Raw genomic sequence first — 25,575 nt, forward strand, 5'->3', positions numbered from 1 at the left:
AGCAGGCAGAGACTGTGGCAGTGGTTCAACAGCTAAGAGTGTTATGGTCATGCACTTCGCTTGCACAACAGCTAAGTTGAGTTCCCAACACCCATGTCCAGTGGCTTACAGTCTGCTGTAACTTTATTTCTAGAGGAATCCAATGCCTCTTACCTCTGTGGGTACTGCACGGATGTGTACATACTGCCCCCCCAATTAAAAATACATAATTTAAAATAATAAAAATAAACTTTAAGAAAGGAAGCATATATTCTACCCAAACAAATAACAGTGCTTTTGAAAATATTACAGCATGTTTAAAATTGTGTAGTATTTTTATTTTCCTCTAGGCCATCCATGCATCTGAGCCTTTAACCAACTGAGAATCAAATACATTTTGTAAATGTGTAAACCATGAACATGTATGGGAACTTTTTATTATCCAATAAATACAATCATTTGCATAGCTTTTGTACTTTATTAGACATTGTAAGTCATCAAGAGATACTTTAATAGAGACACTAAGCTACAGATAGGAAGCATAGAAAATATATACAAGTACACTGCCATTTTAGAAACAGTCTTAAACATCTTCAAATTTTGGTGTCTATGTAGAAAGCTGAAAACCAATGCCCAAAGACACTTGGAGACAAGTGTACTTGAAAAATTTGAAAATAGGATTCAGAATCTCACCCAACAAACCAGAACACTGTATGAGAGAGCTATGTATAAAAATCCCAAGTCCTTAATTGTTTCTACTGTGTTTCTCTCACTAAATATAAAAAAAAATAGAACATAGGAGAAATGGAATTAGAAAACAATAAATAAAAACAAAAGGGGAAAGGCTAAGCAATACCATACCTCTATGATAAACTAAGCTATCTAGATTTAAGGATTAGGATCTTTAGCTTTACTGCCTTGTACTTAGCCCAGTGCCGTGACACAGTCCAGAAACCCAGTAGGTGCACACATCCCTGTAAAACAGAATCAGAGACGAGTGCAAGGACAGTGACTCGAGGTGAAGACACTGTCTCAGCGAAGAAGGTAAAAGGAGGCATCAAATGGCAACTTTGAGAAGTGTTTTTAGAGGTAAGCTTATGAAAAGTTGGTACTATATATTTCACTGGAGATGAGGACCACAGAAAAACAAAATTATGATTCTGGTTTTATCCCAGAAGACAGGCAAACAAGTAAGTGTAATAAATCATATCAGTGGACTTAAAAACAGAAATCGCATGCTCATCTTAACAAATGCAGAAAAGGTCTTTGACGAAATCCAACATCATTTCACAGTAAAAGTCCTAGAGAGGATTGGTTTAGAGAATGTTTACCACAACAAAATAAAGGTAATGTATGACAAGCCCATACTAACAGCATGCTAAATGGAGAATAAATTGATGCAGTCCATTTAAAGAAGGAGCAACACGGGGCTTTATTCACACTGCTGCCCTCCTATTCAATAGAGTGTGATAAGTCTCAGCTCAAGCAATAAGGTAAAAAGGAAATAAAAAGGATACAAATAGGAAAGCAAGTCAAACCCTCCCTGCCTGCCAGTAATTTGATGCTGTACTTAAAATGTGTAATGAGTCCACCAGAAAACTTCTAGAAGTCACTAAACTTTCAGCAACATCTCAGGATACAAAATTAAAACAAAAATTAGTAGCCTTTCTACACACCAAGGCCAAACACATTGAATGAGAAATTGGGGAACTGCTCTCATTCATAATAGAGAAAAATAAAGTAAAACAAAATGAACAAACAAACAAAACAATAACACACTATTTCTGTCTTTCATTAGAAACAAAAAGGCATCTAAGGAATAATAATACAATAAAGCAAAAACATGCAAATCAGAGCAGGACATAACAAACAGAAGAAAAAGAGCCAAAGAAAAAAAGCACAAGAAATATATATATGTAGATGCAGAACACACACACATTTAAACACACAGGAATCCCAGAAAAACAAAACCTGAAGCCTCAATAGATATACCAAGGACTTGTAAGGTTTAAAGAAATGCTTTAACTCAGCATTATGAGACAAAGAACTTATAACTTTTTCAACTATGCTGTTGAGTTCATTTTGTGTTAGCCATCTACTGTCCAACATGAGAGTAGTTTATTTCACCAGGTGGTGGTGGCACACGCCTTTAATCCCAGCACTTGGGAGGCAGAGCCAGGAGGGAACTACACAGAGCAAACCCTGTCTCAGAGAGAGAGAGAGAGAGAGAGAGAGAGAGAGAGAGAGAGAGAGAGAGAGAGAGAGAGAGAGATTAGTTTATTTCCCCAGTAAGCCTTCCTTGGAGAAAACTAATTTTTATTTGCAAGTGGTTTTCAACTAGATATAGTATTTCGAGTTAGAGATAGGGGCATGTATTCACATCTCCTTTCCGTTCTTGGACCCCATCTGGTGCAGCTTCCTGCAGGCTCTGAGCATGCTGCCTCCATCTCTGTGAGTTTGAGTATGCATCATTCAAACTGTGTTTCGAAGGCCTTGTTCCCTTCTTGTTCTCCATCCTTCTGGCTCTGGATGGGAGGAGTGGTGGGGAGGAACTGAGAGGATTAGGGACAGGCTAAACCGTAATCAGAATATATTCTATGAAAAAAAATCTATTTTCAATAAAAGGGGAAAAAAGCTTGGAGCAAAACTAAGCAAGAAAAATTTTAAATATTTGAAAGAAAGAAATTAAGTTAGACACTAAAGATGCAAAAACCTTCTATGCTGACAGAGTAGTCGAATTGACATTACAAAGATGACCAGCTTACAAAAAGCAATGTATAGATTCAATGCAATCCCAATCAAAATAGCCATGCCATTCTTCACAGAACTAGAAAAAAAATCTTCAAATTCATATGTAAACACAAAAGAACTGTACATCCAATATGATCCTAAGAAAAAAGAATGATGCTAGAAGCATACATAAAATAATAATAATAAAAGCAGTGCGGTGATCACACAGAAAGAGACATGTATATCAATGAAATAGAATAGAAAATTCATATCTAAGTTCACTCATCCACTGATTGCTTTTTGTTTATTTGGTTTTTTGTTTTTTTTTTAAAGAACAAAAATACACATTGGAGAAAATACAGCATCCTCAACAAATAATGTTGGGAAAACTGGATGATGTCTACATGTATAAGAATTAAACTAGACCTTTATCTCTCACCTTCATTAAAAACTAACTCCAAATCAGCTTCTATACAGCAAAGAAAACAGTCACTTGAGTAAAAAAAAAAAAAAAACAGCTTACAGAATGAGGGAAATTTTTTCCCATATACCCTTGGACAGAGAACTAATATTATTGAAAAATCACAAAAAAAGAAACATAAAACATGAAGAAAACAAACAACCAAGTCAAAAGCAGGCTATAGATCTGAGGAAAGAGGTCTCAAAGAAATGAGATACAAATAGCTAATAAACGTTTTGAAAATGTTCAATCCTTAATCATCAAGGGAATGAAAATTAAAACTACTTTGAGTTTCTATCTCTCCCATGACAGAATGATTATTATCAAGAAATCAAATCAAATGACAAACAAAACTGGAGAAGGTGTGCGGAGAAGAACAATTAATTACTCACTGTTTGTGGGAGTGTAAACTGGTGTATCCACTATGGAAATCAACATGGAGATTTCTCAGAAAACTAGAAATGAAACTATTTATGATACAGCTATTCCACTCCTGAGTGTATAACCAAAGGACTCTACTGCAGAGACAGATGCTCATCTGCATCCATTTTTTTTTTTCTATTCACAGCAGCTAGGAAACGGAATCGGCCTAGATACTCATCAACTAATGAGCAGGCAAAGAAAATGTGGTACCTACACCATGAAGTTTTATTCAGCTGTACAGGAAAATGACGTCATGGAATTGGCAGGTAAATAGATGAAACAGTAAAACTTACACTGATTGAAGTAGCCCAGAGACACAAACACCACATTTCACTCTCACATGTAAATCCTAGCTTCAAATTTCTGATTTCGTTTATTCAACTTGAAGTTCCCCTAGAAACTAGGAAGCTAGAAAGAAGCCATTTTCAGGGGTGGGGGTGTGGGGGGAGATAGTAGAATAATGGTAATACGAAAGTAGAGAGGGAGAACACCAGTCCTGGAAAGGTTTAAGCAACAAGAGGAATACTGCATAAGGGAGACCGGGGGTAGGAAGAGGGTCGACTACACCCAAAGATGTATGACGTGGTCATATGGGAAACTACTATCTTGTAAATCAATTAAAAGTACATTTTTTAAAAAACAAATTTGAAGGCACATGTCCCACATGGCTGGCCACTGCCGCTCCTAGAAGCTATAGGTTATTATTAAATGAAATCCCAGTGTCAGGGTTTGAAATCCTCTTTAGGAGTTCTTGGTCTGGGTGGCCCCCATAGAACAACAAAATAATTGAGAGTTGCTCCTGTTTCTCTGGCTTTTCCCACCAGAACTCAATAAGAGTCTATTGCTGAAGACACCACATACCTTGATTTTAAGAATTAAAGACACCAGATTGGCACTGAGGTGGAAGCTTCCCCCTAGTGGCTAGCTTTCATAGCACCGGAAGGTGCCATTCAGGGTACCAGAAAAGAAAAGGCATCAACAGTCTTACATACAATGCCAACCTGCAAGGTAAGATAAGCACTCTTGTGCACCGGTAACATGCATGACTGCTGAGGAGATAGGCAACCACTCACTCTCTGACTTACTTTAAGGCTTTGTCCACTTGAGGGAATCCATGCCTGGTACCATAACCCTAGTCAAAAATCAACAGCTGGCAAGATGGGGTAGGGGTAGGTGCCGTAGGCCCTAGGGATCTATTTAATTCTTTTTGCTAGCTAAATTGACAGCATCAAACTACCTTCCAAATACTACTCCAAGCCCTGGTTAGAGAAACCTCTCATTCCAACCAATAGTTGTGAATACACAGACTCAGAGACTCTCAGGGATCTGACAATAAGGTCAAGTGCCCAGGCTTGAACAAGACATATTTTCTATCTACAATGTAACTGCCTTCACCATGGCCCAGGGAACATTGTGGAAGAAGCAAAAGGAAGAAAGTAAGAGCCAGAAGATGTGGAAGTATATCTTCTGAGAAGAACACAGCCATTGAACTCAGGTCGTTACAGCAGGTGCACTTGTTTGCACTAAATCACCCAAGAATGGGTCTGTCACCCAAGAATGGGTCTGCCCACAGTTAGGGATCGATTGGGAGAGGGCTAAGGCATTCTGGCCTCTCACTGTTGAACTAGCTCCTAATTGATCTGGGAGGGATGGAGTCATCCTCAGTTGTGTGTCACTGGTGAACCAACCAGGCTCCAGTGGTAGTTCCAAACCAATACGATTATATAAACACATCTGGTTAAACTTGGTGAGTCACAAAACAAAACATAAATACATAAATCTGGGAATGGGACTGAAAGGGATACGAGAGAGTTAATAGAGATGGGGGGATAAGAGAAGGTGGGAGGTAAGGGGAGAGAAAATTCATTATACACATGCTCATAATTTCCAAAAAAAGCATTAAAAAAGAATGATCTTAAGTTAGACTCTTTACTTTTATAAAAAATAATCATCAAAAGATTATTCTCAACTATCTGGAATGTATCCAGGTTGCTATAGGCCTCAGTGTAAAAATTTTAAAAATATTCCTCTGAAAATATAAGATAATAAAACTAATCAAAATTATTACACTTGTTTATTTGTTTGGGGCAGAATGGGTACAGGTGTGCACATGCTAGAGTTTATGTGGAGGTCAGAGAACAATCTTTGGAAGTCAGTTTTTTTCCTTCCACCCACAGGGTTCCAGGGGTCAAATTCAAACGTCAGGTTGAGTGGAAAGTACCCTTGAGCCTTGACCCATCCTGCCAGTCCCTAAAATCAGAAAACTTTGTGGAGAGTTGAAAACTTCTAGAGCTTATGTCCCTTGGATCTGTGGAACGTGCCTTGAATCTGTGAAATGTGCCCAGCTGTTTTTGATACTACTCTGTGGCTGTCCCACATTCACTCTAAACATAATGTTCCAATAGTGTTCTGAGCTGGAGCTTGTAAGCCTGCAGAAATGAGCAAGTTAGAGTAGAAAGGATATATTTTAGGTCAAAACTGGGCACCTTTTCAAAAAATTGTTTTTAATTTCTGAAATTCACGATAAAACCATGTTAAAGAAAAATTTAAATTCACAAAAGCCTAATTTGGATATTCCCTCATGGGGATGATTTATCCTTGCATTACCCATAAGAATCTCAAATATCATTGATATGAAAACATTATAAAATGTATTTTAAATCTGAAGTATGCTACAAGGGGGCAATGAATTTATATGTAGTGAAAAAATCAATCATGGACCCAGTAAGGATGAACCAAAAGACAATTTGTTTCAAAAAATATACTTGGAGCATGGTCCTTCAAAACTGTGTCAAAATCAAGAGATTTATACACTTCATTATTCCTAAGGGAGAAAATAAGGCAAATCACAGCATAAAGAGGAAGTGACTCTGGATTGGAGAATTTTCAAGAGGAAATCTAACCTTTTAAAAGATACTCAATGTCTTACTCCAAAAAGGTAACTAAATGGTCTGATATAAATAAATCATCTTAATTTTTAAGTTTGAGAAAAGAAACATTAAAAGGTTCCAAGCTAACTGCATTCAGAGGGCAGGCCAAAAACACTCCTGACTTCCTCTGGCCTTCTGTTGTCAAACATGTCATATTCTCACCATTAGCAACTCAGCAGGCTCTTGCTTAACAGAACATTATTACACAGGCTCCTGCCACTGCCTGTAAAATACCATCCACAGAGGCATAACCTCTACTTTAAAAAAAAAATCATCTCTTCAGATATCTTCCCATCATTTTCTTTTTAAAATAACTTTCAGATGATGTTTTTTTTTATTGAAGACCACTAAAATGAAATGTTTCACATGTTCATATCTGGGGTGTAGACCCAAGATGAATGGCCACTGCAGTTCATCTCTTGTGTACTAGGAAAGAGTCATGAATAAAACCTATCACACTGTTGCAGCTCATGACGACCAACTGTGCTTCCCAAAATAGCATACACCAAGGCTTGAATCAGTTGAAAGAAAGATGCAGAACACATAGTAAGAGGAAATCGTGATTTTTAACAAAGGGCAGCATACCATGTAAACCATTGCTCTCAAAGGAAATTAAACCTTCCATAATATGTTTTTTAAAAAATCATTGACAGCCATAGCTACTTCCTATTCACTATGTAGTCAGAAAGTATTGAACCCCTCTTGAAGTCCATCATTTGTAAAAATCAGTCTTCCTTACAGAGTGTAATAAATCCCTCAACTCATAAGTTGGGATCATTTTTATTTAACTTAATGTCTTAATGTAAAACTTATGGCCATACAAAATACAAAAATCAAAGTAGGGACTGTTATTTATTTCTCTAATCCCAGCTTCCCTTTGTGCACTGAAGAAGTTGCTGAATATCATTAAGTTTTCACTTCCTTTTTCAAAGTCAGAGATAATACCATTGACCTCATAGGACAGAACGTAAAACGTGTAGCTTTGTGCCTACCACAGACTCCACACTTAGGTACTAACTTCTGTGATTCCTGCAGATACTTTTTTTCTTTGTACATTCACTCACTCTACACTTGATGTTTGGACCTTTGGGGCATATAGTCTCAGTGTAACAAAAATTTTATAAGGATAAAAATGAAATAAATGAAATGTAGCACATTTAGCGGTGCTTGGCCTGTAATGAAAACAAGAAGAATGTTTACAATAATCTTTGCTGCTGAGACTGAACTCTTTCTTGTCCCACTTTTCTAGACAGTGTTTTAGTTTTTCCTCCACTCCTTCCTCCAGTATCCCTAATGTGGAAGTCGAATTTGGTCTCCTGCTTTCCTCATGAGGTGTCTCACAAGCTTCCACAGTCATGTGTTTGTACCTTTGGCCAAGATAGTAGGTAACGCCCGACTGGTGGGCCCAGAGCCAGGGTCACTCCTGAGATACATCCCATCTTCCCAGTAGCTATGAAAATACCAGCACTTCGGTACCCTTTTAACTGAATTATTGCATATCAGGGGAACTCACTCCTGTGTCACCCAAACCAACTTTCCCTCTGGGATCGCCTGCATCAAGCACTTAATGAATAACACCTTGTTAAATTTCCTTTTCCCTCTACATTTATTCACCAAAACCCAATTCTCCCTTTCTCTCTATATTCATGTATCTTTGGTATCCAGTGACTCCTTTCCACTAGAGCCCTATCTCCATTACCTAATAAAGTGCCACCCTGCCTCTTTTTTGTTTGACCTTCTTTCTTTCTCTTCCAGACAGCTTACCTACTCTCTTTTGTAAAATTGGTCTTCTTGACACCCGCATGTAACACTAATCACCCATAGTTCTTCCAAAAATCTCACCATGTCCTTAAAAAAAATACTACTTCTTACCTTACAGACTCACATATAGCAAGCTCACTCCAGACACTTGAGATTTTATCACAAGAAATGTACCCCAAAACACTGGTGTTTTTCTTTGCTCTTCCTTCTCTTCAATCTATTGGAGATGCCACTGCTTTTCGTTTTCCTTAAATTCTACCCTTGTCACCTCCAGCACGCTCTGCTATGTGAGCTTGTCTCCATCTATTTGAGACATTGGCGGCCTTCTCCACTACAAATCTACATCTCACAAGAAATCCCGGTTTGCCTTTGAACCTCAGATATCTAATCTTACCATTGGAGCTGTGTTTTTCAATATGATACTACTTTCTGTCATCAGTACAACAGCAACAGGCCCTGCACACTCAGTCCTCTCATCTTCTAGGCAAAAATCAAATTATTTCCAGAGGATACAAATACACTGTTTGTATCTCCCATACAGAAGAAAACAAGCTGCCATTATTTTGGTGTGAATATTTGGTTTATATCATTCACTTCAGGTTTCCCTCTCACTCCAAAGGACAAAATGAAAAGATACCTAAATAGGAAATAAAGAGTTATATAATGTTGCTTAGTAGGGAAGAAAAATGAAACTTTGACTTTTTTTTTAATTAAAGAAGTTAATTACAGGATGTGAATTCCGAAAGGTGCTTCTCAAAAGCACTCAAAGTGACCAAGTAAGCTTCTTTTTCTGCCTCTATTGCCAAGGAATTTTTTGTGGTTTCCCTCCTAGAGTCCACAGCAGCCTTTCCTTCGGTGCAAAGACCAACTAAAATGGCAAATGGGTTGTGTCCTCTACTTTCGAACCTTTTCAGTATCACAGGGGAAATACATGCTAGCATCTTGGTATCACACTGAACAGCACAACAGCCAGCAATTTCCCTTTGTCACTAAATCAATCAGCCATTATTAAACCCTTCATTAAGGCTAGTCCAACCTCTCAGTTTTCATTAAACCACATTTTTCTAATGTTGAAAGCATTTCCTGTTAGAAAGGTGCTTGAGGTTGAAACAAAGGCAAAGAATTGGCTTTATTGAAGCTGCAGCGTATCATTAGTGCTAAAGCTGATGAACCCATCTAGACGTTTTTATTACCATACATGATAATAATGATTAATAATAATAATAATACTTCTATCTGGGTAATACTTAAGATTTTCAAAGCAATTTCAAATATATTATTTTAATCTTGACGTAATAATGAAGTCTCAGCACAGGTTTGAGCCCATTATTTTGCAGAGGAGAATATGGGTCTCAGAGCATTTAAAGTTTCCTCAGAATCTTCATGGGAAGAAAGAGGGGAGCCTAAGTTAGAAGCCAGCATCTTTCTGACACCACTACCAAAGTTCTTTCCACTTCCTTTGGTGTCTTATACCTAGAACACAGTTTAATGAAGTTGATCTGCATTGTTGTGTCTTGATGGCATGTATGTGCGAGATGATAGGAGATCAGGAAGTCAGTACAACATGGCACCTTCCCATTGAGTAGGGGATTTGGTAGAGGAAAACCAGTAGCACACTCAAAGGAGGCAGGATGGAAGTGCCTCGGTCTACAAGCCCTGGAAGAAATGGAAATTCTTATTTTCGTCTGCTGGGCTTCTGTCTCCAAGCCCATTATCAGCTGCCTCAGTCATTTGGTGCATGTAGGTAAGAACAGCAGAACCACTGGAATGAGACAGCCACAGATAAAATTCCAGTCTATGGAGAAAAAAATGGAAAAAAAAATCCACCTGTAGCAACATAAAATAAAGCAGATTCATGCTGGAGAAAACAGAAGCACATCCGGAAGCCTAAGTTTCAGGACCAGCTACTCTAAGCAAATGTCACTTGCTACAAGCAGATTTTGCTTTCAGAACATTTCTTTCTCACCTTAGCCTTTTGTTCTCCTTTTTCTCTATAATCTGAAGTTTAAGCAAGATTTTTTTTTAAATCACAAATGAATTTTTTTTTAAGTATTTGTAGTAGGCAGCCATTCCAGCTTTGATCTGGAAGTTCCAACCCCATTGAGGCTTCGGTAACTGTCACGCCTACAAGGTGAGGCCAAGGGAGGACCCTGAAGACCCGAGATCTGGATGCACAGACTCTCTTGGTCCCTGGATGCTGGAGGTAGACTGAGCAGAATTCTCCAGAGAACACCGCCAGACTGCACCAGACCTTTCCCAGACCCTGTAAACTATCCCTTTACTTGTAAGTTACCCCACAAAATAAACCTCCCTTTTAATTACATGAAGTGGCCTTAATAATTTCACCAATAAGTATTAAGGCTGATTTATGTTGGCAACTATCTATACACAAAAGGAACTGACTAATCCACATACCAGTCAAAGGAAACCAGGGAAAGTTCATAAACTAGTGGATACAAGATGCAGAAGTGTTTTTGAATGGATGGATGGATGGATGGATGGATGGATGGATGGATGGATGGATGGATGGGTGGATGGGAACAATAAGAATAAATTTAATTATCTAGATAGGTGATTTTTCCCTACACAAACTGAGTAGTTCACAGCTGCTCTGATGCCCCCAGTTCTAACAGTAGTCTATAGTATCTTCATCAAATATTTGAGGCCCAACTGGTGGTTAGTTCTTTGGATTTTCACTTTTTGTTCCAGAAATGCTCTATGCCCCTTAACATTACAAAGCAAATGATATATGATTATACTTGGTCCTTAATACTTATACATTTTTAGATAAAAAGCAAATAGCTGACAGAAATAATTTTTAAATCAAATTGAATGAAATATTAATAACTCACTTTGTTGCTTACTATCATAAGGACATAATAGATCAGAATAGATTTTCCTCATTCTGTTAACACTGCTCGTTATAATAGTGAAATTATGTATCCATTCCAGGCAATGTTAAAGGAGCTCAATCTTTGTTTTCCCAAATGGAAGGCATTCATTCATTTAATAAACAAAACCTGCCTAGGTACTATGTGTTGATACACCTTTCAATATTTCATGTGAGTCAACCTGTAGTAACTTAAGTCCTTTGCTACTCTTCAACTTTGTTTAAAGCTGCTTATTTGTAACATGGGAAGAGCCTGAATCAAACCTAGTCAGCATGCTAGCAAGGGTGGCTTCTCTTGTGTTTGCTGCTATTTTAGTATTATTTCACTAGTTGCTGAATAATTGGCCCAGTTTTAAGACACTGTCCTATTTTTTTTTTTCAGGAATCTGTCACCTTACATTTTCCAAGACAGCTTTTTATATCACCTTCAGTTTTCCATGGTCTGTACCTTTGTTTGGCATCAGTTGCTGTTCCGAGAATGCTGTTGAGAGAACTTCTTTACAGTTATGGGAGTTCTTTCAGGACAGAAATCCCATGTAATGCCCATCAACCATTGCTAGCCTCAACCTAGTCAAAGCCCACCCATAACATCATACAGCAGTGCCTTCCAACTGGTGAAGGTGCCTTGTCTGCACTACACTTGACAATAATGTCTCAGCTGAGAACATTCCAGTAATCTGCGAAAGGAAGTCTTTTAAAATCAGAACAAACCATTGAGCCTTTTTTTTTTAAGGATTGCTATAAGCATGTCTCCCTACTTATCTGGCTAATTGCCCAGGACTATTTCAATCTATACATACTCATTTTTGTTTTTCTTCAACTTACATCTTTTAGAGGACTTTAAGGAAGAGCAAATCATTGCACCTGGCACTTAATCAAGCTGGTGTGCTCTGAGGCTGTTTTTTTTTTTTTTTTTTTTTTAAGTGTTAGGTGACTGAGCAATCTGCATTTTGTTGACCTCACTCTTTGGAAAAAAAGGAGCATGGTCATAAATTGAAGAGAAGCCACAAACAGCTGTCCATTGACATTGTTTCTTTTCTAAGAAAAAGCTATACAATACCAATAAATGTGCAAGAATAATAGACAAATTTCTGGAAAATTTAGAAGATCAAAGCCATATCTGAACAGTCTGCTGTCTACCACTTCCAAAACTTGAATACTGTATGCGATAGTCAATCATTGTGGCAAAACAAGAACAGAATGGTTAGCACACTCTGAGTTACCACAATTATAAAAATTGTTTAAATTGTAGTTACATTGAATTGTTTTCTAACGACTGTAAGCTGGGTTCCAGATAAATGACTGTTTGGGATATAAAGAACAGCCCTGCAAGCTTGTTGCCATCTACAAAAGTATTAGTAGTGGGCTCATCGGCAATACACAAGCCAACTCCGAATATGTCATCTTCTATTTCACATGACAAAACTTCACTCATGAGTATCTCCAGTAACAGTTACTTGTCCATGCATGGAGTGCCCCCCTCTGTGTACATGTAAGTGAGATGTACACTATACAGACACAAGTAGAGGTCAGAGTTACCAACTTTGGGTGCCAGGCCTCATCTTCCATCTTGTTTGAAACAGGGTATCTGTAGTTTTGCCACTGTGTACAACAAGCTGACCCATGAGTTTCCAAGGATTCTCCTGCATCATATTCTTACAAATAAGAGCCCTGGGATTGCAGAGGCACAGGCTGTGTGTCTAGCTTTTACATGGGTTCTAGAATTTGAACGTAAGTTACCTTGCTTTTGTGGCTAGTGCTCTTACATACTGAGCCATCTCCACAGCTTTTATCTATGGAGTCCAACTTCTCAGATATTTGCTCTTATCATCTGAGGCCTAAAATGCTTTCCCTTTTTATTCTAAGCTTCATTTCTTCAAGAAGCTATCTCTTTTAGTTCCATGGACCAATGTCCCAGACTTTTGACAAAATCTGGTGAAGAAAATTGAATTTATCTACCAGTCCTAAGCAAGGCACTATCATCGCAGAAGCACGTGAAGCGTGTGATATCTGGGGTCCAAGAACAACCAATGATGCAGTGTGACTATCAGATTGTTTATAATTTCCTTGTGTTTACTTCTATTTGCAAAAATCATGTTAGACGATCTGAAAGAAAGGAGATAAATTTGTGTGAATCTTCCAAGGTATAGCCTGATCGATGAAACGCATGGCATCTAAGCCTGTTGCAGTTCATTAAAAAAAAAAAAAATCACTTGGACATTTTAGGATTTTGAGTTGCATTAGATTTATTATAAAGTGGCTACACTGCAAGTATTATGCTTCACATAATCTTCTTGATGACTCCATGTCTCGGAAAGTTTTGAGAAATGGTTTAGTTCTTTATAGTAAGTCCAAACTAACTTGTGCTGTAACTCAGTAGAAAAAGTCACTATTTTATTTATGCTTTCCTCTCACACTTAAAGGTTCAGTGTCCTGGGGAACATCGAAACTTTTCTTCCTTATACAGTACAGGAGAAAATTCATCACAGCTAAGTTCCCACTTAGATTTTTTGGTAAAAACTGTGAAACTTTTATTTCAACTCGGGTTCTTTCTGAGTCTCTCTACTTTCTAGTTCAAATGCTTCTGTTACCAGATTAACTTTCCATAGACTTGACTTTTTTTTTTCAAAATCCATACATTTTCTTTTTACCTCTGTACTTGGCAAATTGTATATAAACCCTATCCCCTTAAATTATGTGGGTTGTGGATTTTTCTCAATGTCTGAAATTTCCCTGTTTAGTCATTTACAATCCCCTTGTTCTTTCCTTAAAACAACATTACTTTTTAAAAACAGTTGTTCAACTCAAGGGATGTGGTCAGAGCTAAGTTCAGACATGCAGGCTTATTAAACTCAGGTGCTTTGGGACTATCAAGACGACAGAAAGGGAAGTGCAAATACCTGAACCACAGAGCAAGAGAGGGCTGGAGAATAGGAGAATGTGGCATGGGACATGGGCACCTAACAGAGCACTATTACCAAGGTATCATATAGAGAAGGTACCAGAGACTTCTACAGGAGTCAAGTAAGATAAGCCACAGGACTTAGAACCAAAAGAGGAAATCCAGATTGAAATGACCTGAGGAGGCTCAGGCACTGTGAGAGACAGCTTCCCTTCCATGTTAAGGCAGAGATCACAGCACTATTTAATCATATATCCTGAAGATGAAGGCTTCCAGAGAATGCCAAGATTTAGAACAGTTTATCTGTGTCCCTGCCCATCAGTATGTGTTGATTTGAAGCTTGGTATAGGTAAGAAAAGAAAATGAACTATTTTATTTTATGAGCAAAGAAGGAGGAAAATATCTGAAATTTAGACAATCCCTAAACCAGGTTCATCTTTTTCCTGTTGATGCACTGTGCCTTCTGGATGAGGTATAGATCCTGATAGTACATGTCCATAAAATGTGGCTTCTCATTTTAATTTTAACTGCACAAGCATTTATTATTACTTATCATCTTGTATTGGCTTATTGAAAATAATTCTACATGCCAATCAATAAATTCCCTCCCACTATAGATTTTCAGGGAGAGTTTTGATGATTAATAGCCTGTCTTTTTTATTAATGCATACAATAAGCAACTAAAACACATTGTATTTCCTATAGTCAAAATAACTCTTCCTACACACGTGAGAACTGCAAGTAACATTCACTTTGGTATGATTTATAAAGTGTTAATAATATTTGTTCACTTACAGAAAAAAACAATTGTGTGTGTGTGTGTGTGTGTGTGTGTGTGTGTGTGTGTGTGAAACCTGCCTCTCAAGACTTCTAACAGATTCAAGACATATTTAAATATAAAATGTCTCCATACTTTCAATATAGCGTAACACCATAGCTCAATGAATATGTTTCTAATCCAGCTGATATAAGGAATATGAGATTCTGTGTCAACTTAATTTTTACATTTTGATAGACACAAATGGTTTGCATAATTCTATGGTGAACTTCTTACATTAAAAGAAAAAAACACTCACAGAAAACATGTAGTCAATGACTGGTACTGCATAATCCTTTAAAGTTTCCTACCTGAACTCCGCACCCAAAAAAAAAATTAATATGAGAGCCATAGGATTCACCAAAGCAAGGGGACTTCATCCCATCCTGTAGCTAATCCTGTCTGTGAGTTCCTAACACAGTTAATAACAGTCTTTATATTTACTAGATATTATATATATATATATATATATATATATATAACAGTTAATCTTTATATTTACTAGAAAAAAATCAGTAGAACCTTTCAACCTAGAATTGCAGGAAAATATGACCAATTAAAAGGGAAAATCTATTAAAATATTCATTTACATTTTAACATACTATTAATACTCTCAGAAGTCTGTTGAGGAATCTGTTCAAGTTATTTGATCTCTCCTTAACTGCAGAAATCATTTACATTGCTCCAGAAATAGTTTAAACTAACCAGATGCATCCAAAGACAGCATTCACAGAACTAAAGACACCAAATGTCTTAACAACTGGTTTCATAAATGCTATGAAATATATCTAACTTTGTATTTGATGGAAACTACCTTACCCAAGAGCCTTTTATAATTTTTATGTCTTTCCATCTGAGAAAAATAGTTGTGAAGGACATAGAAACGTCACTGTCAGCATTTTTCTACAGTAAAGTAGAGGAAGTAAGAGTATTATTTCTCTTCTACTAAACAGCACCCGAGCTCATAGTCTACCAGCTGATGGATCTTAAAGTTTCCCACTTCAAAAACATGAGCAATCGCATCAGACAGGAAGCATGCCCTTCAGATTAGAGACAGGTGTAGAACACAAACACACCAGTCAGCCTTTATTTTCAGTGTCACTAAGCATGCTCAGCGACAGAAGAGGGTACAACTCTTCCTTCTCATTGAAGTGACACCTATCATATTACGCCTTCATCTACACATCACCAAGCAGAAAACTTCCCAAGCAATAAAACTGCCTGTTCTTGGCTAAGCACCAGGCTGTTTGGGGGAGATAAAATGTCAGTAAGAGGGAGAAAGACGATAATGACAATCGTGATGAGGAGCTGACTTTAAGAATTTCTTGAGGATGAAGAAGGAAAAAGTTGTCTCTATTCTCCCCCCCCCCCCGCTTTCTCCACATTATTAAACATGAGGATTTAGAAGCCCAAAATTTTTAGAAGTTTTATTTAACAGTTTTGTGATTTAGTTCTCAGCATAATAATATGGGTTGGGAGCACGTAAAGCTACAGAAGAAACTATGTCAGAGAAGAAAGTTTTAAAAAGTAAAAATACAATTTCTTCCCAGGGAGCAGACCCAAAGCTCATTTCTCAGGCCCGTGTCCCCTTCGCCTCCATCCAAATAACCAAAAGCATCGGAGCTGCAACATCCCAAAACTCCTCGGAGTAAACTCTAAAAAACTGAGGGGTCAAAAGATCATAAGTAAAATTTTAGATTTTACCTGCTCTGGTCCCAGTTGGCAGCAAAAAGGACTAGAATCTTCCTTCCATAGTGGTCCAGATTGGCCAGGCCCCCAGGAAAGCCATCCTTCAGTGCCTGCTTGATGCCAGGGTCAGTAGCCTTGAAGCTTTTGAACATATCCAGGTTCTGTTGCCGATACTCAAAGTATTGGGCCAAGAGGCGGAAAGCCTCGAAGTGATGAAACTTCCGGGCCCGCAAGAAGCGTAAGATGAAAGCGTCATCGGTGCGCAGAAAGCCAATGTCTGGCCTAGTGATGACCATGTCCCTCACCTCCTGGATGTCCTGGTGCAGAGTGTCTGGGTTCTCATTGAGTTCCAGGCGAGCTTTCTCCAGGGTCTCAGGGGAGAGACCAGCTTGCAAATGAGTCATTGTTACCTTGTGCCCAAGCTGTCCACCCTGAAGCTCTCCTTTTGTGTCCAACAACACACCTGGCCCTTGCCACCTCCACACCACACTCAGGCCCCCAGTCCTCCTAGCGGCTGTCTGCTTCCTCTCCTGTACAGGAAATGGTTCCTCTTCACGTTCAGTCAAGTACCCTGTTGCTCCTGCTTTTCCCCCCACAGCTTTTCTGGAGAGTATCTAAACTTCTAACCCCAGCCCCCCTAAAAAACAACGCCTCTCATTAAAAGTGGGCCTCTGGGCAGGCCCTGAAAGCCTGCCTCTTGCCCTTTATCTCTCTGAATAAAGAAAAAAAAAGAAAGAAAGAAAGAATGAACCCCTAATTCCACTTAGCATGGGCGCTTCGGGTCTTGGTTCTGTCTTCTCTTGTAAGATGCAAGGAAAACAAACCCCAGGCACATCTCAGCCCCAGCACCGAGTTGCTGCTGCGGTCCCCGCTGAAGGATGTGCCTGCCACGGATAAAGAGGGGAATTCTGATTAATAATAAGGTGGCTCTTCAGCGCTGAGCTCCAGGGCGGGGAGGGAGAGTCTTTGACAGAAAGAAAAGGAGAGAAGGGAAGGGAAGGGAGCTTGTTTCTCCCTCTGCTTATTCAAAGATGCTATTTTTACAGGACATCTTGGGGCGATTTTTACTTTAGGTTATTGTGATCCAATTAGGGGAGACTGCAGAAAGCATGCACCCTTCCCTCCGGCCCTCTTCCACACACCGTGATCTCATAAGGCTCCAGCTGGGTTTTGGGTACCGTTGACACGGGCGTGGGCTCCCCCACCCCCGCCCCAACTTCTGCCTAGTCTATCTCTTTATTTCAGGGCACTTGCCAAGGGAGTGGAGGGTGAGGATAAGGACGGGAGGAGACCTCTCTGGGAGCATACATGTCAAAACCAGGGTGGGTGCAGGGAGTTGTAGAGAATGAAATAGAAATGTCTCTATCTTTGCTAACCCCCACCCCCCACCCCCCGTCGCCCCACCGCCCCCAAAGCCAGAAAGAAGAAAGAGCAGCCAGCTCCTACCAGCAAACCCGGAGGCGGGGACACTAAGCAATGCGGCACTCCCCAGCATCCATCAGCACTGGCTTCCGCGGAGGTGGTGGCGGTGGCCGGGGTGATGCCAGCATCAACTCCTCTCGGAGGGATGGAGCAAGCAGAGAGAGAGCCGGTGGCTGCGACCCCGGCTGAGGATTCGCCAGGGAGCAGCAGCCTCAGCCACCTCATCCAAGGACAGCCCGCCGCCCCTGTCAGCAGGAAGGGTGGGGACCCGCTGAGCTAGGACCACTGCTGTCCCAGGTCCTCGCCCGGCCCAGCCATTTTCGCCTTCGGGAAAGGAAGGAGGGAGAGGACGGGAACGCCGCCGGGACCAGGCAGGCCACAAGGGCTGCGGCCGCCTTTACCTTTGTGCGCCCAAGCGGTGGCCCGGCGCGGCCCGGCACCAGCTGTCCCCGTGCGCTCCGAGGCGCTGGGTCCCGCGCGTCCCTGGGGCGGCTGCTGCCACTCCTGTGCCGGCTGCTGCTAAAAGAGGACTCGGCTCAGCCCAACTCCTGATTATCCCAGCACAGAGCTCGAGGCGACGTAAGCGCTCGCGCACGCACTCCGCTCCTCTCCCTGCCTCTGAGGGATAGGACCGCAATTTGGGAGGCATTCAAATATCTATCCCGAGCCTCAAGTTTAGCCTGTTCCAGGTCCCCAGGTCCCAGCCGGGGCGGGCTGCTACTGACCAGGAGGGACAGCTACTGCCTCCCAGCCTCCCCCACACCCCTCGCTCACCCTTTGTGTGCATGACCCCGGAGTGTCCTGTAGAGTAGCCTTTGCTCTTGCTCAGTAACTGAGGCTGACAAACCTTTTTTGGTTCCTGTAGGGAGTGATTTTTGATGCGAAAGGAGGACGGAAACATTTTGTAATTTCTGCTTTTGTTGTACACAGAGCTATTTAATTTTAAGGAAGACCACAGAGGTTTCAGCATATTGCTGGTGTTTGCTCCCCTGGGGGAACTTACACGGATTTGTTTTAGGCAGTAAACTCTCCCTACTAAATTCCTGTTGAAGATGAAAATGGCAATCAGGGCAAAAATCAACAATATCCATAAGAATCACAATTGTTAAAGGATAGAGGTGGGGGTGGAGGAGACTCCTAATACACTGTGTTTTCAGTGACTTCTAGAGATACGCTTTTTCCCTTGCGATGCATCTTTATGCTGGAATCATCATAAATAAAGAGAACCCTTGAGTTTATGGTGCCTGGAAACATATTTTAAAAAGAAGAAGAAGAAATGTTCTCAATTTTCAAAGCACAGTGTGCATTTCTCAAACTGTAAGAAAGGGTCCTGAGTTCAAAAACCCCCATGCGGCAACTCTTTACTGAACTCCAGTTTGGGGTAATGTTCTACATTCTGTGGGTAGGAGGTGGACTGAAGCTGCCACACTTTAAGACTGCTATACTCTCAAATTTTACAACATTACTTTTGTTTTCTTGAGTATGGAATTGATAAAAAGAAAGGAGTATGGTATGGCACACTACACCATTTGTTAATTAAATTCATGTGAAATAACTTAGAGACCAGAAAAATGGAATAAACCATGCATACATAGCCATTGTTTTACATTTTAAATGCGAGAGATGAGAAATTAGTCATATAAATAGATAGGTGTGTGCTTATGCATGTATCTGGTGTGTGTATGTGTCTGTGGTATATATGTTACATGTACACTGTACATCCCTTGGGATTCATGGGAAATTGATTCCCAGATCCTGTGGCTAACAAACTCTGCAGAGGCTTACATATATGAAATGCAAGAGTATTTGTATGTATTCTATGCATTTCTTCCATGCACTTTCAATCATCTCTCTATTACTGGTGTTAATGAACACAGTGAGTGCAAAAGCTGTGGAAATAAAGTTTTCATACTGTATTCTTTAGGAAACAATGATGAAAAGGAATGTCTATATATGTTTAGTAAGGAAGAAAATTGTTTGTGCAAGTATTTGAAGTCTCGTTTGTTGAATTCACGGATAGAGAACCCATGGATATGAATATTTTTAACGTATCCACATAAATTTGCTTTACCAATATCTAAGAGTTGGAAGAAATTCCTGCCTCATATCAACTTACAAACAAGTTTTAGCTATCACCATCATTGAGAATGAATTTTCTACAACTCTGGTGTTTCTGTACATCTTACAAAAAAAAGATATTAAGTCTCTGTTTTCCAGACTAACTCTTCAAAGATGTTTATATAGCAGTAACCTTGGAGGGACCCTGAAAGATGGAGACAATAGTACCTCCATCTGCAATAAAGGTAAGTCTATATATAGCCAGAGGACTATAATATCTCTGTATTGAGCAAAAGGCAAGCAAGCTTGTGTAAATGCTCTGAACTTAGAGATACAATACTCAGAAAGTGCCTCCTAGATGTATAAGTATCACCTGACTCTCTTTTCTTAACTCTATAGGAATGAAGCTCAGGACAAAATGCCTGACACATAGATACTCATGCTGCCTGCTCGCTTGATAATCCAGGAGTTTTCATCATAACTGCTACCAGCATCCCTGAAACTATAGACAGTTCATTTGTTACCTTAAAAGAATTAGGATTTCTTGATATATTTTAAAAACTGCCTAATATCTTTCCCTAAAATGGAACTGTTTGATTAGATTGGACAGACAGACAGATAAATATATGATAGATAAATTAGATACATTATTAATAGATCATAGATAGATAGATAGATAGATAGATAGATAGACAGATAGATTTTATTGCTATTGTTGTTACTTTGGAGTTCCAAAGCTTGGAACCACAACCTTTTTAGCATGCTACCAAGCACTCTCCCTACCACTGAGACATATCTCAAGACTCTTATCATGGTATTTTTTATTATTTAAAATAAATTTTAAGTTTAAATATATTTTGAGCATATTCTTTCCTCCCCCCAAGTCTTTCCAGATCTTTCCTCCCATTCATGTTTCTTCTCAAGAACAAAAACCCAATACAAGAACAAAACCCCAAAACCAATAAAACAGAGTAAAACCACACTCAAAAAGGAAAAATTAAAACAAAACAAAACAAAAGCACCAAACTGTAATGAAATAAAAGCACATGCGCATGCGCGCGCGCGCGCGCGCGCGCACACACACACACACACACACACACACACACACACACACCAAAAAAAAAAAAAAAAAAAAAAAAAAAAACTGTGGAGTCCATTATATGTTGATCAACCACTCCTGAGCATGAGGCCTATTCTGAAGTGGTTGATCTACCCGGTTTCACTCTGTTGGAGAAAAATGATTTTCCCTCTCCCAGCAGGTACAAATGACAGTTCGGTTGCTAACCTTTACCCCAGTAGTTAGATTTTCATTCATTCATTCATTCATTCATTCATTCATGTTTTTCAAATAACGCAAAATAATATACATTAAGATAAAACAAAAGCTATCACATAAAAGTTGGACAAGATAATCCAACAGAAGGAAAAGAGCTAAAAAGAAGGAACAAGAATCAGAGACCCACTTGTTCCCAACTCAGGAATCCCATAAAAACACTACACTGGAAACCATAATATATATGCAGAGGACCTGGTGCATATCCATGCAGGCCCTGAACATGCAGCAATTGGGTCAGTTGGTGGAGCGCAATCTACATAGTTTTGGCAACAGCTGGGTTGTTTAGGGGTTAGAACCTCTTCAGCCAACAACTTAATTAGATGTAACTCCCACCTCATCCATCCATCCATCCATCCATCCATCCATCCATCCATCCATCCATAATTATCTATTCTACTTCAATTTTCTAACATATCTGTCTAGTCCGGTTAGTCCTTTACTCTTTATCTACCTGGTTTATCTACCTTCTCTGATTCTATGGCTTATAGCTTGGTTATCACTAAGTTTCCAGCTACTATCCACGAAAAAGCAAATGCATACCATATTCATCTTTCTAAGTCTGGGTTACCTCACTCAGGATGATTTTTCTAGTTCCATCCATTTGCCTGAAAATTTTATGGTGTCATTTTTTTTAATGGCTGAATAATAGTACATTGTGTAAATTTAAATGTAAACACATTTTCTTTATCCATTCTTCTGTTGATGGACATCTAGGTTTTGTTTCCAATTTCTGGCCATTACAAATAGAGCAGTAGTGAACATGGTTGAGCAAGTACCTTTCTGATAGGATGAAGCCTCCTTGGGGTAAATGCCCAAGAATGGTATAGCTGGATCTTGAGGTAGATCAATTCCCATCTTCCTAAGGAACTGCCACACTGATTTCCATAATGCCTGTACAAGTTTATTCTCCCACCAGCAATGGATGAGTGTTCCTCTTACTCCACATCCTCCCCAGCATGAATTGTCACTTGCCTAATTGATCTTAGCCATTCTGACAGGTGTAAGATGAAATCTCAAAGAGGCCTGGATTTGCATTTTCCTCTCTTTGTCTTGACACTTCTTTCTCTGGTAGTGTTTTATTGATTATCAGAACAGTAGATTTTAATGTAGTTTCAATTTCCCCTTATTAAGGACTTTCTAGGTCCTCTGAAAAGGTCCCTATTGTTGCTTCATTTTTCTCCAATACACTTACAAGTTTTATCCTTCCTTTTCACATGTAGAATTCCAGTCCACTTGGCAATATGTGTAGTGAATGACATGAGAAAGGCATGAACTGATTTTTTTTCTATAGAGTATCCAATTGATTCTGCATCATGTACAGACATTATGTATTGAGAAAACTACCTTTCCCCTGTCCTATGGGAAATATGACACCCATTTTCACAAAATAACTGTTCATATATGCCTATATTTTAATTCAATACAAAATATAAACCCCTCAGCCTTTTATACACTCAGCATTCCTCAATGGCTGTCATAGTTGGGCCCCTAGCAGCAGCATTGGTAACGTCTGGGAACTTGGTCAAAACACAAATTCCAATGCAAAAAAAATTGCAAAAATCTTAAACTGAATAGAAAACCCTTATAAGACATAGGAGCTTGCAAAATTTGGGGACCAGCCGTTTGAATGATTTTGAAATCAATGTTCATACTTATCTCATACTTCTCATTGTTCCTCCCCAAATCTCTGAGTTTCAGTATAGAATTTCTTATTTTAATTTTTATCTGAAGAACACCTTCTAACACATTCTTCAGTACTTGCTTGTGTACCTAAACCACCTCATTTTACATTTATTTTCCAACAGTATTGTGATAACGGTTGGATTCTAGATGGATGACAATTTTCTTTAAATATATTAAATATTTTTTTCATTTTTCCTGGATTCTCTTATTTCTGTTGTAAACTGACAACATTTTCACTGTTCTTTTGAAAGTAATCTCTATTTTTCTCTATCTGATTCTATTTTTCTAGTTATATTTAAGTTTCAGTCATTTTACACTAATTTTTATTACTATTCTTTTAATCTTATACAACTTTCTACTATTCAAAAATTCTGTTTGGAGTACTGGAGCCTTTGCCTCCATCCCAAGAACTCCCAACCTCTGCAAGTGACATAAGCCTTGCTGTCTTCAAGTATTCTTTATGCTCCATTTTTTCTATGCATCTGGAATTCCAGTTATATGTATGTTATATCTTTTTTATGACAGAGTCTCACTGTCTAACCCTGGCTGGCTTGGGATTCCCTATATAGATAGACCAGGTTATCTTCAGTTTCACAATGATCCACTTTCCTCTGCCTCCCAGTGCTGTATTGAAAGGGTAAGTTACCATGCTTTCTTTTTATATATCATTTTTTCTTCCCACCACTTAGTTTATTTATAATCATCCCTGAATGTGTTAAATTCCTTCTAATTTATTTCATTTTCTAATCTCTCTTCACTCTCACTTCACTGAATTCTTCAATAAAATCATCATGTTTACTCTTTCGAGAATTTGTACAGGGGCATATACATAGGGATATGTCAGTAATATTGTGGATATTGATTCCAATTTTTCAGTCTCTTCATATACAATAAAAAGTAATTTTAATATCTTTAATAGCTACAATGTCTGAAGAAATATTGCTGTATCATTTATAATTTTATAAATATACTACATTCTCTCCTTGTGTGTCTATCCATTATTTTATTATAGTTGTGTGTCAGTTAGCCACAGAGATAATTTCTGATAAGTGTGTTGTAAGGTGGTGCCATCATGTATCAACATAATATACAGATTTTGACAACACATAATACTACACATGCTGTCTGCATAGCATAGCTTATTGACTATAGCCACAAACATATTACTACACTGAATACTGTGGCCAAGTGTAACACAACAGTATACATCTCTGTGTGTGTGTGTGTGTGTGTGTGTGTGTGTGTGTGTGTGTGTGTGTGTGTGTAAAAATAGAAAAGGCATGTAAAACATTCAGAAGTTTAAAATTGTTATTAAATTAAATTATTATACCTGTAAAATTATGTGATATTATGATCTGAGATCCTGAAAGGTCCTCTGGTAATTGAGTGAGCAGGGTAAAAATTCAGGCCTAGGCTACCACTGCACTGCTGAAGACTTGAACATTGTACACAGATGACATTTCCTTTATCACAAGCTGTTTTTCCCTTCAGTAGTTTAACCTTGGTCTACTGCAACATTATTTTATAAACTTTTTAATTTAGAAAAACATTTGAACTTTTATCATAAAGATGCCCATCAGTGGGCCTGAAGGCAGACATACGTCAATTTTATCTGCCTTGAACTTGCACTTCCCACGTCTAGAACAGTGAGAAATGGGTTTCTACTGTTAATAAACTCCATGACTCAGTGTGTTTGTTATAGTAGCCCAAAGGATTTAAAAGGTTTCTCACATATTTTATTTCTAATACACTTCTCGTGGTATGCCCTTGACTCTAAACCCATCTTCTTGACCTTCTAAAATATTGAATAACAAATACTGGTTATCTTCTCAAGCATGTAGCTGCATTTTCTACAACTATGACTATGCTCTCATCCAAAAGTGGTGACAAGCGCTGATTCACTTCCTATGTTCTTCCTTTGTTTCTATTTCTTTCTGACCAATATGCTCAGGTGGGTTTTATTTTAACTTTTGTCACTTCTAAACATCCTGAGCTGATGGATTGACCACCAAATCACCTAAAATTAGCCTTTTAAAAGAGATTATAGAATAAATACATTTCTAATTTGTATTACTGATAGACATTTCAATGTCAGAGATCATGAGGCTATACCCTATATGTTTATACATGTGTAACTAAGGGAAATATAGAAACTGTTGCAGCATAAGGAAGCGGGGACTCACAAGCAGCCAAAAACGCAACAGCAGCAACAACAAAACACAAGACTGCACCTATTTCTAAGTTTTTTTCTGCAGTATGTATTTTTCCAATACTCCATGTCTAAATTTCACGCATGGACAAGTGATAACCAATCCCAAAAATGACAGAGAAAAGTTTGCAGCCTTAACGTTTACTTAAAATTTTTAAATTGAGTATTTTTATTAAACTTTTTGTTTTAAGATAATTGTAGATTCACATTAAGTTTTAGGGAATAATACAAAACATATCAGGTATTCTCCACCCCCATTTCCCCAGAGGTCACGTCTTAGAAACAT

The 25,575-nt window shown here is 38.7% G+C and overlaps 1 protein-coding gene and 1 long non-coding RNA gene across 2 annotated transcripts in view; one reads left to right on the top strand and one right to left on the bottom strand.

Moving 5' to 3' along the window:
* Clvs2 (clavesin 2) overlaps positions 1–18,548 on the bottom strand; it is a 77,910-nt gene extending 59,362 nt beyond the window's left edge. Inside the window, exons 1-3 of the mRNA XM_052751305.1 lie at positions 18,405–18,548; positions 18,028–18,248; positions 16,597–17,465 (exon numbers count right to left, since the gene is read on the bottom strand). Coding sequence (XP_052607265.1) covers positions 16,597–16,985 — 389 coding nt within the window. The 5' untranslated portion in view covers positions 16,986–17,465; positions 18,028–18,248; positions 18,405–18,548. The remainder of the gene's footprint in view (positions 1–16,596; positions 17,466–18,027; positions 18,249–18,404) is intronic.
* On the top strand, positions 18,477–21,124 carry LOC128118570 (uncharacterized). The gene is made up of 3 exons (XR_008221262.1): positions 18,477–18,582; positions 20,221–20,306; positions 20,461–21,124. It is a non-coding gene; the product is annotated as an uncharacterized LOC128118570 (long non-coding RNA).
* The last annotated feature ends 4,451 nt before the right edge of the window (positions 21,125–25,575 follow it).

Source organism: Peromyscus californicus, unplaced genomic scaffold (assembly GCF_007827085.1).
Source record: "Peromyscus californicus insignis strain IS unplaced genomic scaffold, ASM782708v3 Scaffold_22__1_contigs__length_63687245, whole genome shotgun sequence".
Classification (NCBI taxonomy): domain Eukaryota; kingdom Metazoa; phylum Chordata; class Mammalia; order Rodentia; family Cricetidae; genus Peromyscus; species Peromyscus californicus.